The 15,280-nt window shown below is 27.7% G+C and overlaps 1 protein-coding gene across 3 annotated transcripts in view; it reads right to left on the reverse strand.

The window, feature by feature from the left end:
• Positions 1–303: 303 nt before the first annotated feature.
• Positions 304–15,280, reverse strand: part of LOC126897457 (uncharacterized) — a 101,665-nt gene continuing 86,688 nt past the window's right edge. For 2 of the 3 annotated variants that reach the window (XM_050671175.1, XM_050671157.1), the window contains one exon: positions 304–551. In XM_050671175.1, coding sequence (XP_050527132.1) covers positions 343–551 — 209 coding nt within the window. In that variant the 3' untranslated portion in view covers positions 304–342. Of the gene's footprint in view, positions 552–4,160; positions 4,356–4,778; positions 5,269–15,280 lie in introns of those variants that run through there. The other variant, XM_050671198.1, reaches the window with a different exon arrangement.

Here is a 15,280-nt window from a genome sequence, read left to right on the forward strand (position 1 = left end):
AAGAGTAAGATAGCGACCGAGAAATGACCAGTAAAAAAATACAATTACCCGCGTCTTACTTACACTTCTCAATATAAAATGTTAAATTAGTTAAGCTGTAAACTTATGAGCAGACAATATAATACAATGTTAATTTAATATTCAGTAACAAGCACATGAAACCAATGAATGTCCTAGTAACTTAATCAAGTTTTCAGAAAGATTATTTTTAAGTATAATTAATTAAAAATTTAATTTTATACAAACAAGGAACTTGTTATATATTTAGGTAATAAAAATATTTAGAAACGAATCAAAATAATATTATTTAAAGATAAAACCAGAATAGATTTATTCATTGTCTTATAACTTTACACGAAATGTATCTTTGATAAGGCCGTTACATATTGTACAACTTGTATTATCAATGCATTTACTGCAATACCAACCATGACCACATGGTATCATTACGTGTTTGCTTGGAGGATGCACATCTTTTATTTGACTGCGGCAGCTTATACAACGTGCTTCTCGTCCGTCTAAGACACATCTTGGCTGTAAGTGCAACAAACCTAATTGCAAATATAGAAAATTAGTATTTTTTCTAACACAAAAGTTTACGGGGTGAGCAACTACGTCACTTTTCACTCGAGGATGTTAAGTACTAACTTGTTTCGTCAAGTTGTTAATTTTTTTTTTAGAAAGCTCAATTTATAAAGAAATAGTGGAAAATTACTGATAAACTATACAAAAATAGGTTAACACTACTTTTTATAATTTTATTATTTTCTGTATAAATATATAGGCTATTTTTTAATTTTATTGGAAATAGAGGTTAACATGTCTTTTTATTTTTTAATACATTTTCTTCGTGCACACTTAGATTGTTTTCCTGAAAACCTTGGAAATGAAAGCGATAAGCATAGTGGACGTTTTCCCCAAAAAATACATGATATGGAACGTCGTTACCAAATGTTTTAGGATGAAAAAATGATGGATGACTATTGTTGGTGTCTTATAAGAGAAAAAATGAAACCCATACAAGAAATATTAAGACCAAGCGTCCCATTTTCAGTTAAATAAAATTAATTCTTCGGTAATCATAAAATGAATTATAAAAAACCCAGCACAGGAGGGTGGCGGCACAGTGGGGTTGTAGCATAGTTGGGTCCAGTATAGATGATATCTGACAGTGATTAAAGTCACTATCATAAAAAACGTTTCAATACAAATCCCTAGATAGTGTTTAATTTAAAAAAAAATTTGTTAAAATAGCATATTTTTGAATATGGTAGCCATTTGCGCATAGAAGATAGGTCGTCGGGATAAATTTTTTTTTTTCATTTTATAGTACATAAAATAAGCTTTAATTTGATATATGTTTAAAGGACGCAGTATTTCCGGAACATTTTCAAAAATTAAGTTGAAAAAGTTATTTTTTGTAAAAAAGTTACTATTTTAAATCCCCCCAGTGAACAGAATAAGTGTTAGATTTACAAAAAAAATTATATCAAATGAAAGGGAANAGATTTTCAAAAAAAATTATATCAAATGAAAGGGAAATATCTAAGGTTTCAATACAAAAAAATATTATTTTTATTTGTTCATTTTTGAAAAAGTTCTGGCAGTTTTAAGTACAAAAAACATCCCGATAAAAGATAATTTTTATCGCAAACATTTATTTTTTTTTAATTTTCGACAGCCATTTGCACATAGAAGATAAGATGTCGGGACAATTTTTTTTTTTTTATTTGATAGTATATAACATAACCTTTGATTTGATATATGTTTAAAGAAAGCAGTATTTCCGGAACATTTTCAAAAGTTCAGTTGAAAAAGATCTATGTTTTTTACAATATTTCAAGTTTTGAACGCCCCCTATATAAGGGGAAATTGTCCAATTTCAATAAAAAGTATGTCAAATGAAATATGTACTTATAATATATTTAGAAAAAAAAAATTTGTGCTGCTACATATATTTTTTGAAAAGTTATAGAATTTTTAAGTTGAAAATTTAAAATCGAAAATCGAAAATTTTAACACAAAAATAGTGTTTTTTAAACTATGACCGCCGTTTAAATGTAGAAGAAAAAGTGTCGGGACAAATTTTTTTTTTTCATTTTATAGTACATAAAATAAGGTTTAATTTAATATATGTTTAAAGGACGCAGTATTTCCGGAACATTTTCAAAAGTTCAGTTGAAAAAGTTAATTTTTGTAAAAAAGTTGCTATTTTAAATCCCCCCAATGAGAAGGCTAAGTGATAGATTTTCAAAAAAATGATATCAAATGAAAGGTAAATATCTAAGGTTTTAGTATAAAAAAAAGTTATGTAGATTTGTTGATTTTTAAAAAAGTTATGGAAGTTTTAAGAAAAAAAAGTGAAAAAAATGACAAAATTTACCAATTTTTAAAATTGTAATTTTTTTGGATATTTCCCCCATTTGCGGTGAATGAGAACATTTTTTTCAATTTTTAAGGGTAATGTCTTCAGCTAGATACGATTTGTGATCTTATGACGTATTGTTGAAAGAAATCGGTCCAGTGATAGCTGAGAAAAAGTGGAAACAGACATAAAAAATTTTTTTTTTCATTTTATAGTACATAAAATAAGCTTTAATTTAGCTAAAATATAATTATAATTTTTGCCATTACATTTTAGCTTCGATGCGAAGCGGAGAAGGTATTAATTTTACTATGATGTGGTTTTTTTTTTTTTAATGTCTGTTGTCTGTTTCCCCCGCAAATGGGGGAAATATCCAAAAAAATTACAAATTTTAAAATTGGTAAATTTTATCATTTTTTTTACTTTTTTTTCTTAAAACTTACATAACTTTTTCAAAAATCTATAAATCATCATATTTTTTTTTTAAACTAAAACCTTAGATATTTTTTTGTTTTTTGAAAAGCAATAAGCAAATTGTAAAACTAACTAAATTTAAGAATATCTCATAAAACTATATAAAACAAACTAAGTATTTATTTGTGATAAATATTAAAAAATAAGATGACAATTAGACAATAGTTATTAACAAATAATTTATTTAACGAAACAGTAATTGGATTAAAAGCTATTAGATTTATCATATCTTCGTGTCTCATCATAAATTTTTGCTCAATTTAAAACCAAGAACCGTAAAACTACAATTTTATATCTATCTATATGTATTAATTTAAATTATTTAAAAAAAAATTTCAAGAGTAATATTTGAAAATATAATAAAATAAATCATCATTTCTCAAGTGTCAAATTAAGACAACTGTTTATTTAATTGATGAACAGTTTATTTGGTGACAAATATGAAATCATTATATGGTATAAATAGAATAAATATTGTTTTTTCTTTTCAAATTTTAAATTGTCAATAAATATAATAAAATGCGTGAAAATTGAATTCTCTGCCAAAAATAATTATATTTTTGATATATGAAATTAGTTTCCATGTATTCCTGAGTAGATATTGATTTAACTCAGTTTTTTTAATGATAATCGACATTATTACTAATAATCTTGTCATTCCTACTGTAACATTGCTCAAGCTGAATTTTCAAAAATCTGTCTTTTGTTAACCAAATTTAGCTAATACAATAAACTTAGAAATGAAAAAAAATTATTATCCGAATTCTTAATTTCAAGGAGTTATCAGGCATTAAAACGTAAAATGATTCAATTTTCGTTAAAAAATGGCCAAGTAGTTTAAAGTATTTTGCATTACAACGGAATTAATAAAAAATACGTTTCATCGACCTGTCTTCTATGAGTAATGGGCTTCTAATATAAATAATTATGTATTTTTTGATGGATATATTAGATCACTTGCGTTGCCAAAGTGGAGATAAAGTGGCTTTCCACCACCACAATTAACAACACATGACTTTAATGCTAATAAGAGTATATGATAAGCAAAAATAAAGTATTAAGACCCATGAAGCTAATAAACTAAATATATTTATATTTTCTATTAGTCGTTAATAGATAGTTCCTTCAGGAAAGTTTATTACTTTTCTTTAATTACCATTAATTTGTAATATCACTTACTACTTATACATAGTTTAAATAATTTATACTGAAATATTTAAATACTACAGTTACTTATTGTTTAAATAATATAAATCAGTACGTAAGACAATATAAAGAGGAGCTAGTAATATGTATCAGTAAATAATTATAATTTATATACCATTTTCAACTATTGACGCAGGTGTGTCTATATGAATACCTTGAGTACCTGTAATCTGTTGATGACATACAGGACACTGTTCATTAAGTACATTACAATATTTACAACTCCACCCATGTCCACATGGTAAAAAAATGTGAATATTACCGATATTACCACTATGGTGATCCGTATCCCCCAAACAAGAGGTTTCATCTGTAGCATAAAAAAATAAATTTTTATATTCTTTTATCGATATTAATTTCTACTATTTTTAAAATTTAGTTTTCCGTTCAAAATCATTTTAAGTATATTTTTATGCTTTTAAAACTCATAAAAAACATCAGCGAATAATATTGAAGATAAGTTTCTTAAACATGTATAGTAACTATACATTTTATATTCAAATTAGACTATAAGTACATTTGGTTAATAACTGTTATTAACCGAATATACTTATAGTATAATATGAATTTTTCTAAATCTATATTGAATAAATTAGTCATTAATTCTATTATCTTGAAATTGACTGACAAAATTTGATAAAAAAATATTTGATAAATTATTAAAATAACATTTTTTTTTCATAAAAAATAATGTTATGTTATACAACGTTTTAAAAAAATACTTCCTTCTTACACTTATATCCAGTTATATCTTTGAAAGAACCTGACCCTATAGTCAACAACGCCTCAATAATTTTATTATTATTCATTTGTTTTGATATTAAATTTTCTTCAGACATATTATTCATTGATTTTTCAGGAGGTTCTGTTAAAAAGTGTAATTTATTTTTCATTAAATTCTTGCAGCTTAGTAGATCACTCATGTACTCTTTGTCTACTTTATTGAATTCGTAATTCTTATATTTATGTTCGTGTTCTTTGTAAACATTTAAAATACATTCATATGGTTCAGGAGAAATCCATTCTTTATTAAATATTGGTACAATTATAGAATGAAGATTTTCACTAAATCGATCTAAGTATAATGAAATATTAGCACCTAATTTATTCATTTCTATTGCAAATTCGCAGAACTGATACATATATGTAAAGCACAGACTTTCAATAGCGTTCACAATGATCGCATAGCCCAAATCATATCTTTTATATCTAATACAATCATTANATATCTTCTATATCTAATACAATCATTAACCACATACTCCAATATGCTGTCTTTTATTTCTATACCTTCATAAGGAACTCTTTCACAATCTACTAAGTGACTGAAATGTACTGGACAATACTTTAGCTCATTGTATGAAAATATATAATATGGATGATCTTTTAGCATGACATGCATAATATATGGGTATTCCATTTTAAGTTCTTGTATATCCTCACATGTGATATCATTTAGATTAACACAAATCGATTGATTAAATGTGTGAATAAAAAAAAGTATTAATTTCACTTTATTAAGTATCATATTATTATTCTAGGAGAATTTTCTATAATTCTTAAAATTCAAAATACTTTATCGACTAAAATTAAACAGTTTTGAAATAAATTATATACTAATAATTAAACTTTTATTATGTATTTGAATAATATATAAACAGTTATAATTTATAATAAAATGTATTAATTATTTATATACGCAAAAATATGGATTTTATTATTTAAAATAATTTATGGGAAAAAACAAGTGTTCATTTAAAATAAATAACTATATTTCTTATAAATTTATTTTGAACAGTAAATTTTGATTTAATTGTTTTATATTGATACTCATTTAATTTTAATTTGTTTTAATATTTTGCAAGATAGTTAAACTTGCAAAATTCTCGTCAGAACGTCTTTATTAAAGAAAATCTTTAATATTTAAAAAAAACATATATTTGATTTGACTTTCAAAGGTCATAATCCAACACGACAATGTTAGCTATTTATTCCGAAAATTGTATGGATTTTGTCTTAAATAACAAATTACTCATAGAAATCACAATTTCGGATAGGTTTTTTCGTCTATAAGTACATTGCATTAGCTTTTTTGGATATCGGTTAAAAGAGCTCGATTTCTTATAACATTATCAAACATTTTTTGATATTGTCAATCGTCACAATACCTTGAATGATAATTAGATTTTCAAAAAAAATATGCTTTGATCAAGGCAAAAGCATGAAGTATTATCAATAAAAATTTTACACTGATACATACGGTTTTCAAAAAATTATATCAATATAAAGTGAAAATTAAAATAGTTGCTGTGATATATTGACCTATCATTACGATTCTTATGTGTTAAGACATAAACTATAATATATTTATTATTTATCAAGTAAAAATTATATTTTCAAAATCTATAATATTATCTTTTGATATATCATTTAGATANTATGTGTTAAGACATAAACTATAATATAATTATTATTTATCAAGTAAAAATTATATTTTCAAAATCTATAATATTATCTTTTGATATATCATTTAGATAAATTGGTCCAATTGGATCGGAAGTAAATATGAACAAAGGTAAAATGTTTCACAATTAATTATTGAGTTTGATGCAAATTCCTTATTATTGTTTAATGTTAGCAAAATAATTCCTAAAAGTCGTATTTTATTTTATATGATTATTGTACATATATGTTAAGTTTATTATACTGAAATTTGGTCATGTGCCGTATTGAGAATAAATAAATATTTGAAATTACAAAGACAAGGAACTAGGGGGTTCTTCAGCACCCTCTAGTACTTCCGTAGTTGCGCCACTGATTATAGTAAAATTAATATCTTCTCAGGTTCGCATCGAAACTAAAAATAAGTTAAATTATGAAACAAACTGTTGTTTAATTAAATACTAGGTTTTCTGTGTTAAAACAAAAAATTCGAACATATTTCTAAAAGTTTGACATAACTGGTGACAAAATGTTGATATTTTTTATTATATTTTATTATTCTACTAGTATAACTTCCATTACCCACTATTCTCGTTAACCAATGGCAGAAAATATTTTATATTTCTCTCAACTAACGTACAAGTTTTAAAAGGCAAAGTCAACGTGTTTTACGTTCGATTGAATCAATTAGTTTTCAATCCCTTGTTTTTGTCCGACAACAAAGGGCTTTGGGCTCGACGTCGACAAAATAATAATAACGACTGTTTCATGTCCGTCAATTCTTCTGCAATTGTCACCGGCGCGTGGACAAAATTATTATGTTGTTATAGATTTGTCTTCGTGACAAACGCTTTACGAAGCTCATTCGAACGTTTTCGTTTAACGTCAACCTTACAGCGGTCGTCATCCCTTTTGTGTCAACGCTTTATAAGTTTCTTTTATAATCAAAATAAAATACTAAGTTTCCAAAAATTACACAACATGATAATGAAATTAATTTTTGGAAGCAATTTTAACGATAAATATTTACTAAAAATTGAAATTTTTATTCCGAAAAATTGGGATTAGTTGAACATACGCTTAAAATATTTATACGTATTATACGCGCATAAATCGCATATTTTTGTTTAGTTGGTCGACTGAGTGGGTACTTAAAATATATGATAAAAGTGCTGATGGTGCAAATAAATCCACTTGATTAAACTAAATTGAGGTAAAACCGTCGCATCTAGAACACTTGTACCATCAGATCAACTACGTCAGCTGTCATTTTTGGAGCTCAACATCCGCCTATCGCGCACACGTGATACGACTGCTCATCATCTTTGTAATACACATTAATATTATGTACAACACTATTGTCATTGTTGGATGTTTGGTGTATTCACAGTACCTGATTAAGGGCAAGTCCAATAAAAACACGTACCACTGACACAAGTTGTATTATATTAAGAGAGCAACCACTTCGTTTGAACGTAATAAAAATTGGTTTTTATTATATTACATTAATGTTACTTGCACTTTGATCTTTTCAAAATATCATTTTACACCCTATACATATTTAAACAACAAAACCGGATGTGCATTGTTAAGGCTAAAGTTTTGCATATTATTTATAAAACGCAAATCACCCGCATTTTATTTAGTTCTTTTATTATATTGAAATTGCAATTCTGTCTCAAATGTAATTTAGTGTAAATATTATAGTTTGAGATAAGTTATCATTTTATTTAAGATGATTTTAATATCTCTTAATATCCATTTTCGGTAACTATAGAATTCATTTAATAATTGCATGTAATTCAACTTATATAAAAAAAAGAGATGTTTTAATAATATTTTTTTTTACTCGTAAGCAACAGTTCATTCTTAAATGCGATGGAGAATAAATTGTAATAAGCTTTTTAGCTTTTTTTTAGAGAGGCAATACAGATAAATATCCTTCAAGGTATAATTATACATCTATAGCTTGACATATTGTGGAATTTATACTTCTACCAGCTTCATTTTGATAATTTTATAGGTATATATCTATTTATTCAACAATAATAGTCTTTAAAGTTTATCAATAGCCAATTAAAAATATACTTATACTTTTTAAAGGTATTAATCAAAAAGTTTTTACTTAAGTTAATAAGGCATTTATGAATGTTGAATACAGAACTATAAATTATTATCTACTTATTACAAAAATAGCACAGATTATATACATAAAAGTTATCATGAAAAAAAAAAAAATATATTATATTATTGTGAACATAATGTTTAATAAATCTTGAGCAATTAAAGTAAATATATCAATTAAATCCCAAAAATAATTTGCATTATAATAATATCGAGCATGTTGCGTTCTCGTGTTTTTTAACTGATAATATGTATTTTAACTGTCATTATATTAACTTTATTGGCGAATTATATGTCTATGAATGAACTAAATAAAATTACATTGCAAGACTTTAATACGATTAAAGTTAAATATTGTAAACTTATGGACCCCTTAAAATACAAAATCCATCATTTTACAAAAAAAAAAAATCACTTTGTGTCCTTCGTTTACGTTAGTTATAATTAAGTAAATATTACAATAAAAAAACAAAAATTGTAAATAATCCACCTTGTCGGCTATTGTACATCGGTTTATTGTGGTCATGGAAGTAGTTTCAAAAATTCTTGTGTAGGGACAATTGTTACATATTCTGTTTCACAAATGTGCATACAAAACCTCAAAATTCAGTTTTTTGCGGGGGCTATGTATATTTCTATGGAGTCCCCACAGCCCTTAGAATACTACGCTAATGTCTTTTTGAAATATTATTATCTTATTGCATAACCACTCACACGAATATTGACTATAAATTTAAAAAAAGTAAAATAGATGTTTGAAAGTGCTTAACAACTCAATTATTACAAAATTAATGGGGTGGGTTGGTGAATGTTTTACGAGAACAGGGCCTGTCCAACGTGCGGCGTTGTGTTTAGAAAACTGTACAAACAATGATTTTGTTTCTGTTATTAACGGCGACCCGCTGTGCCGGATTTTTAGTTACACCAGTCATTATTGTTATTATTATTACTGTAACACAAGGGACATTGGCATATGTATATTAATACATAACCGACAGTTTCTTCTCTGTAGGTGTCCTTCTCTAATGAATGGGGCGGACAGCGAATGATATTTTTCTTATATAAATATATACGGAGAGTCTCAGATCTAACTGACAACGCTTATAACTTTTGATCCAATTATTATTTCGAAGAAATTTTTTTAAAAGTAATTATTCCCATTGTTTAAAGCATTTATTTATCTATAAAGAGGAAAAATATATTTTTTTTATTTCAAAATAGTAATATTTTAGTCCTTTTCTTACAAATCTTTTAGTTGAGTCTATAGGACAAGTACTCGCTGAGTCAAAAGGTTATATTTACATATATGCGTATATATATATATATAAGTTGCGGGTATAAAAAATTATTTGGAAGAATATTTAATTAAAGTAATTTTTGTAACTAATGTATAGTATAAATTCTTAATAAATTTATTAAATAGTGTCTGTAAAACATAAGTAAGTATAAAAAATATATATGTTTAAATAACTTTTGTTTTGATTTGAACATTAACCCACATAAATTAAAAATAGCAAGTTACGTTTTTTAGCTTCGATGCGAAGCTGAGAAGGTATTAATTTTACTATGATGTGTTTTTTTTTTTTTGTGTCTGTTACCACTTTTTTTCAGCTCTCACAGAATCGATTTCTTTCAATGATACGTCAAAAGATCACAATTCGTATCTAGTCGAAGACATTATCCTCAAAAATTGAATAAATTTTCCTCGTTCCCCGTAAATGGGGGAAACAAAAAAATTACAAATTTAAAAATCGCTAATTTTCGAAATTTTTTTTACTTAAAACTGCCATAACTTTTTCAAAAATGAACAAATCAATATATTTTTTTTTTTAATAGATGCTTGATGTGTTTACTTATTATTGGGTATATTTTATTTATACATTTAACCCTTTACCAGCCCACAGGGGGGGATTCAAAATGACAACTTTTTCACAAAAAATTGACTTTTTCAACTTAACTTATGAAAGTGTTCCGGAAAGTCTGACACTTTTATATATATATTAAATTAAAGTTAATGTAATATACTTTATTATGAAAAAAAAAATGTCGGACTTTATTTTGTCTTCACGGTGAAAATGGCTACCGAATGCTATTATTGTGTGAAAATTCTCCATTTTATTTTTTACATTTTTAACTTTATAATGATATAACTTATTGAAAAGTGTGGATCAATATTATTTTTTAATGAGAAATAATATTTTTTAATAATCCCTTTTTCATTCGACATACTTCATCTTAATCAGGATATTAATAAGGAACTAGCAGATTATGTAGCTTTTGGAATAATCCACCAATTTTTTAAAATTAAACACTATCTAAAGATTTGCATCAAAACGTTTTTTTTTTCGATAGTGATTTTAAGCACTGTCAGATATCATTATACTTGATCCATCTATACCACGTCACCACTGTGCCGCGACCTCCCTGTGCTGGGTTTTTTTTTTTTAAAAGGTTGACCTCTTTTTCGTTAATAAATATTTTTTAATCTTTATTTTATTACCTTAAGTTTTTATCTCTTTTTGGAGGGAAGAATTAATTACATTAATACGTTAAAATTACTAACTATCTAAAGAGTATTTGAACATCTGATTATTCCTTAAGTGTTCCTTTAACGTTAGTTGAAATTCAGGAAGAATTCATTTTAATAGAAAATTCCTTCAGGTCTCAATTTCAGTGATAAAATTTTTTATAATGGAGGTGTGAATAATATTGAGAGGAGATTCTGACGTTTAAAAAATACATAAATAATCAATAACGTTTAAATTTCGCAAATTGAAAAAATCAATAATGTTTCAATTATTTTAAACGCAATATTTTAAATAACGTTTCAACTAATGCATAAACATACTAATTAATATCCTTTCCAGTTATCTTTCTTAAATATATTTATATATATCAGACATTTATTGGGCCGATTTTTCCAAGAGGCGTAAGCAACACTTATTATGATTTCAGAGTAAACAAGGTTTTAATGTATACTTAAAATAAAAATGTTTTATTATTTAGATTATTTTGTTCATTGAGTTTTAAAATTTTTTTTTTATGCAATATTTGAATATTTAAAAACCACCATTGCTAAATGTTATTGGCATGCGGGATTTCGAAATTAATTTTCTTTTGTAATCAAAAAGATTAAAAATAAAAAAATGCATTTTAATTTTATTCCGAATAACAATTTATTGGTTTATTAAAGTATATATATATAGTTCTTATTACATATAATGGAATGTTGATAAAAATAATTGAATACTAGTAACTTTTATATCAGCAGTGTAGTATTGTATTCGTATCTTAGTTGTATAATTTTGGTAAAATTTTTTGAAATGAAATTACGGAGCAATATATGTGTATCGAAATTCTCTATTTCTAACAAGGGTAGGCGTAATATCTATTAGATTATATTACTTAATATAACAATGTAAAATTGACCCAAAATAATTCCTAATGAAATGAAATTTAACGCGTACAAGAGTAGAGCTCAGACTTAATGCAAACTTCAGCGCTTTTTTAGAGTCGCGTATTGTAATTGACAGTTGTTACCTTTTCTTGAAATAACAGCTTGTCAGCGATACACAATATTCGTAAATAACATTCGTACCCACCACGGTAAGTACATATTTAGTCACGTTTACTGTCGACCGAGTGAAAAAGGTCGACGGCAAAAGACTTTAAAGCGACAGTAATGATCTTCACAATATTTCACGAAACTTGTCCAAAGGCGTTATTGTAAGACATGCAAAAACATTGCAGTCGACGGTTTGGAGACATTAATTAAATAATATTAAAATTAGAAATTAACGTCGCTTTTCACGTGCACATTCGACGTAAGTTTTACACACATTTCAACCGTGTCAATTATACCACAACAAAACAATATTATCCTCCTGAAAACGCATAAACCGAATACAAATGTACATCGGTGTGGTGATCAGTTTCAACAGTTTTTCGGCGACCTACACATGAATATCCTTCGTCATTCATTTACACACTTCACCCTATGCACAATAAAAATACGCCTGGGTTGGTAAAGTGGCCAGTATACAATAACAATAGTCATTAAATAAATGGCGTTTTAATTTTCACTCGTTAACTCGATGTACTTAGTACATAACGTACCAAAAACCACAACTTCCACCGCGTTCAGTACAGCTGCACTATGTTGTATTGTATAAAAGGCTACTGGATAGTTAAAACAATGAAAACAATAAAACACCCGTCTCTCGCTCATGGAAAACTACTGAAAATCAGTTGTTCATAATACTTACCGTATAATAAAAATATAACGTCATTTTTTCATCTTCCAAAGTCTGTCATAATAATTTTTCATAAAGTAAAATTACTTTTAGTTCAAATTATTAATTTACTTTTGTGTAGATAGCCATCAAAAGGATAAAATATACATTTATGCTCTAAGTTATAGTATTTTTTCAAATAGCACCTTTCGTATCCCCCTCTAAAGGGATGATCGACGAACAATCAATCCTCCTTGAATTTTTTTGGTTTTAGAATGAACGTCACCTACGCCAGACATATTCAACTATTAAATTATTTAAATTTGTCATTTTCATTCCGAATTGGCAGAATAAATCGTTTCTCCGACCGATAGGATAGACCACCGGGCCGAGTTCAATTCTCTGTGATCAAATAGTGAAACTATTTATTGCATTAATAGGGAAACAAAGTTTTAGCAGTATATTTGATTGAAATCCAATCGAAGATAATATTTTAGACGAATAAAGCAATTTTTGTCATCATCGTCACTCTCAGGGTCTTAGTCCACCCTCTTTCGGGCATCACTACACTGATATTATAGGGATTTTTCGTCGGTCGCTTTCTCGAGTATCACGTTGTCGTTGTTTTACATAAGAGAGCAGTCGGCCACTAATAACAATAATAACAACTAAAAGCTGATCATGTTGATCCCAACATTGGAGTAATTGAGTACCGACGGGCGCATCTATTATTACAGTCACGGATGCGCCCTTCTGCTCATTGTCCATTGTTTCCTGTCATTCAAAGTCCTTTTTGTGCACGCGGTGTATGCGTGTGTGTACTTTACAAAGCTTTTTGTTGTTACCTTATATAGTGGCCTGTTGTCGAGTCGTTTCGTTATTGTGTTCCACTGGCATTAAAAGAGAAGAGAACGTGCTACAACGGATCCCGCAGATTAGGCACGAACCACCAAATCGCCGTCTGTACTCTGTTGAATCGATTTGTGGGCTAAAAGTGTTGTACATTCTGTTTCATAAGATGAGGGTGCAGTTATCTTCAACACTCAAAAAAAAACAAAAATCATGTTTGTACATTGTAAAAAGATTACAATGCTGATAAAAAGTCACCGATGAAAACATTTTACGGTTGTTCATTTTTTGATTCAAACATAAGAGTACTTACAGTCGATTTTTTTTATAAATAATTTTTATTATATATGTAAAATATGAAATGATACACGGTAAAATTATGACTTTTTCTATTTATAATTAACGAAATTTTTATCGTTAATAATTTTTTAATACTTAATTATGGTTATATAATTTAGTTACTATTCGTTCTTTATTAAAATATCGTTTAACTTTACTTCTTTACTATTTGTATTTGATAGACCTTATGAGGCTAGCAAATAATAAATTGATGTCAGAGACATTATGTTATTAAACTTGTCGTGTTTGGAAGAACATATAAAAATACCGTAAAAGTTCCTGTGAGAATCAACTGACCAGTGAAACACAACTTGTACCGACATCATGATATATTAATCGATCAATTTTGTTCGAATGTAAAATAAGACTCAGGATTTTGTCATCGTTCTGATATCGTACTACTGCAGTTCGTGTCTATGAGCGATTAGCTTCTACTCGAATAGGAAAATACAATAAAGCGAAAAAAATAAATCGTAAAAAAAAGAGTCATAGAAGGCGCAAAAAATGTTCCATTATAGTTGTTATTATATTATGTACAACATATATATAGAGAGAGAAATAAACGCAATTCGAGTGTGAACGGTATTTTTATGAAAAAATTATAAAAAGTGGTGGCGGCGGCATGGACCCCTAGGAGACCACCAGCCGGGGTTGAAAAATTCTCCACGCCAAAGTGTATCGTGCACCGAACGTCAGTAATTTTCTATACAGCTCCCCGGTATCCATGTGTGGAACCAATTGACTTTAAAGGGCCACCATTGTCATGATCTCGTCACTAGAAAAACTCGCTTTCTGACCTGGTCATCGCGTTGCACATCTGAAACGACGTTGCGCGTATTCCGGGAACCAGGTCGTATCTGGACTCCTCCTATGTCCACTCGAATCTTGTCTCGTATGTCCCCAACCGGCTATTAAACTGCCGGCAATCTCCCGCCACTGTGCACCATGGCTGCCCTGTATCCATGACCTGTCAACATGGTCAAACCGTAATTGTGTCGTGGTCGCCGTACGTTACAGCCGTTTAAAATCATCCGTGACAGGTGTGGCTAATGTCGGCGGCATTGGTTCAATGAAAGGATCGTTGTAAGAATTGACCACTTAATTCGAGAACCAGCAACTGCATTGGATTAAGAATGCACTTAAAAATATCTCTGTCATTGCAAATAATACGAGATCAGATGCGTTATATGTTTCTTAAAGTAATAATTAATTTATGTTCATCAAAAAATAAAGACGTGTTTTAAGAAAG

This window comes from Daktulosphaira vitifoliae, unplaced genomic scaffold (assembly GCF_025091365.1).
Source record: "Daktulosphaira vitifoliae isolate Bord-2020 unplaced genomic scaffold, ASM2509136v1 Scaffold_1, whole genome shotgun sequence".
In the NCBI taxonomy this organism is placed as follows: domain Eukaryota; kingdom Metazoa; phylum Arthropoda; class Insecta; order Hemiptera; family Phylloxeridae; genus Daktulosphaira; species Daktulosphaira vitifoliae.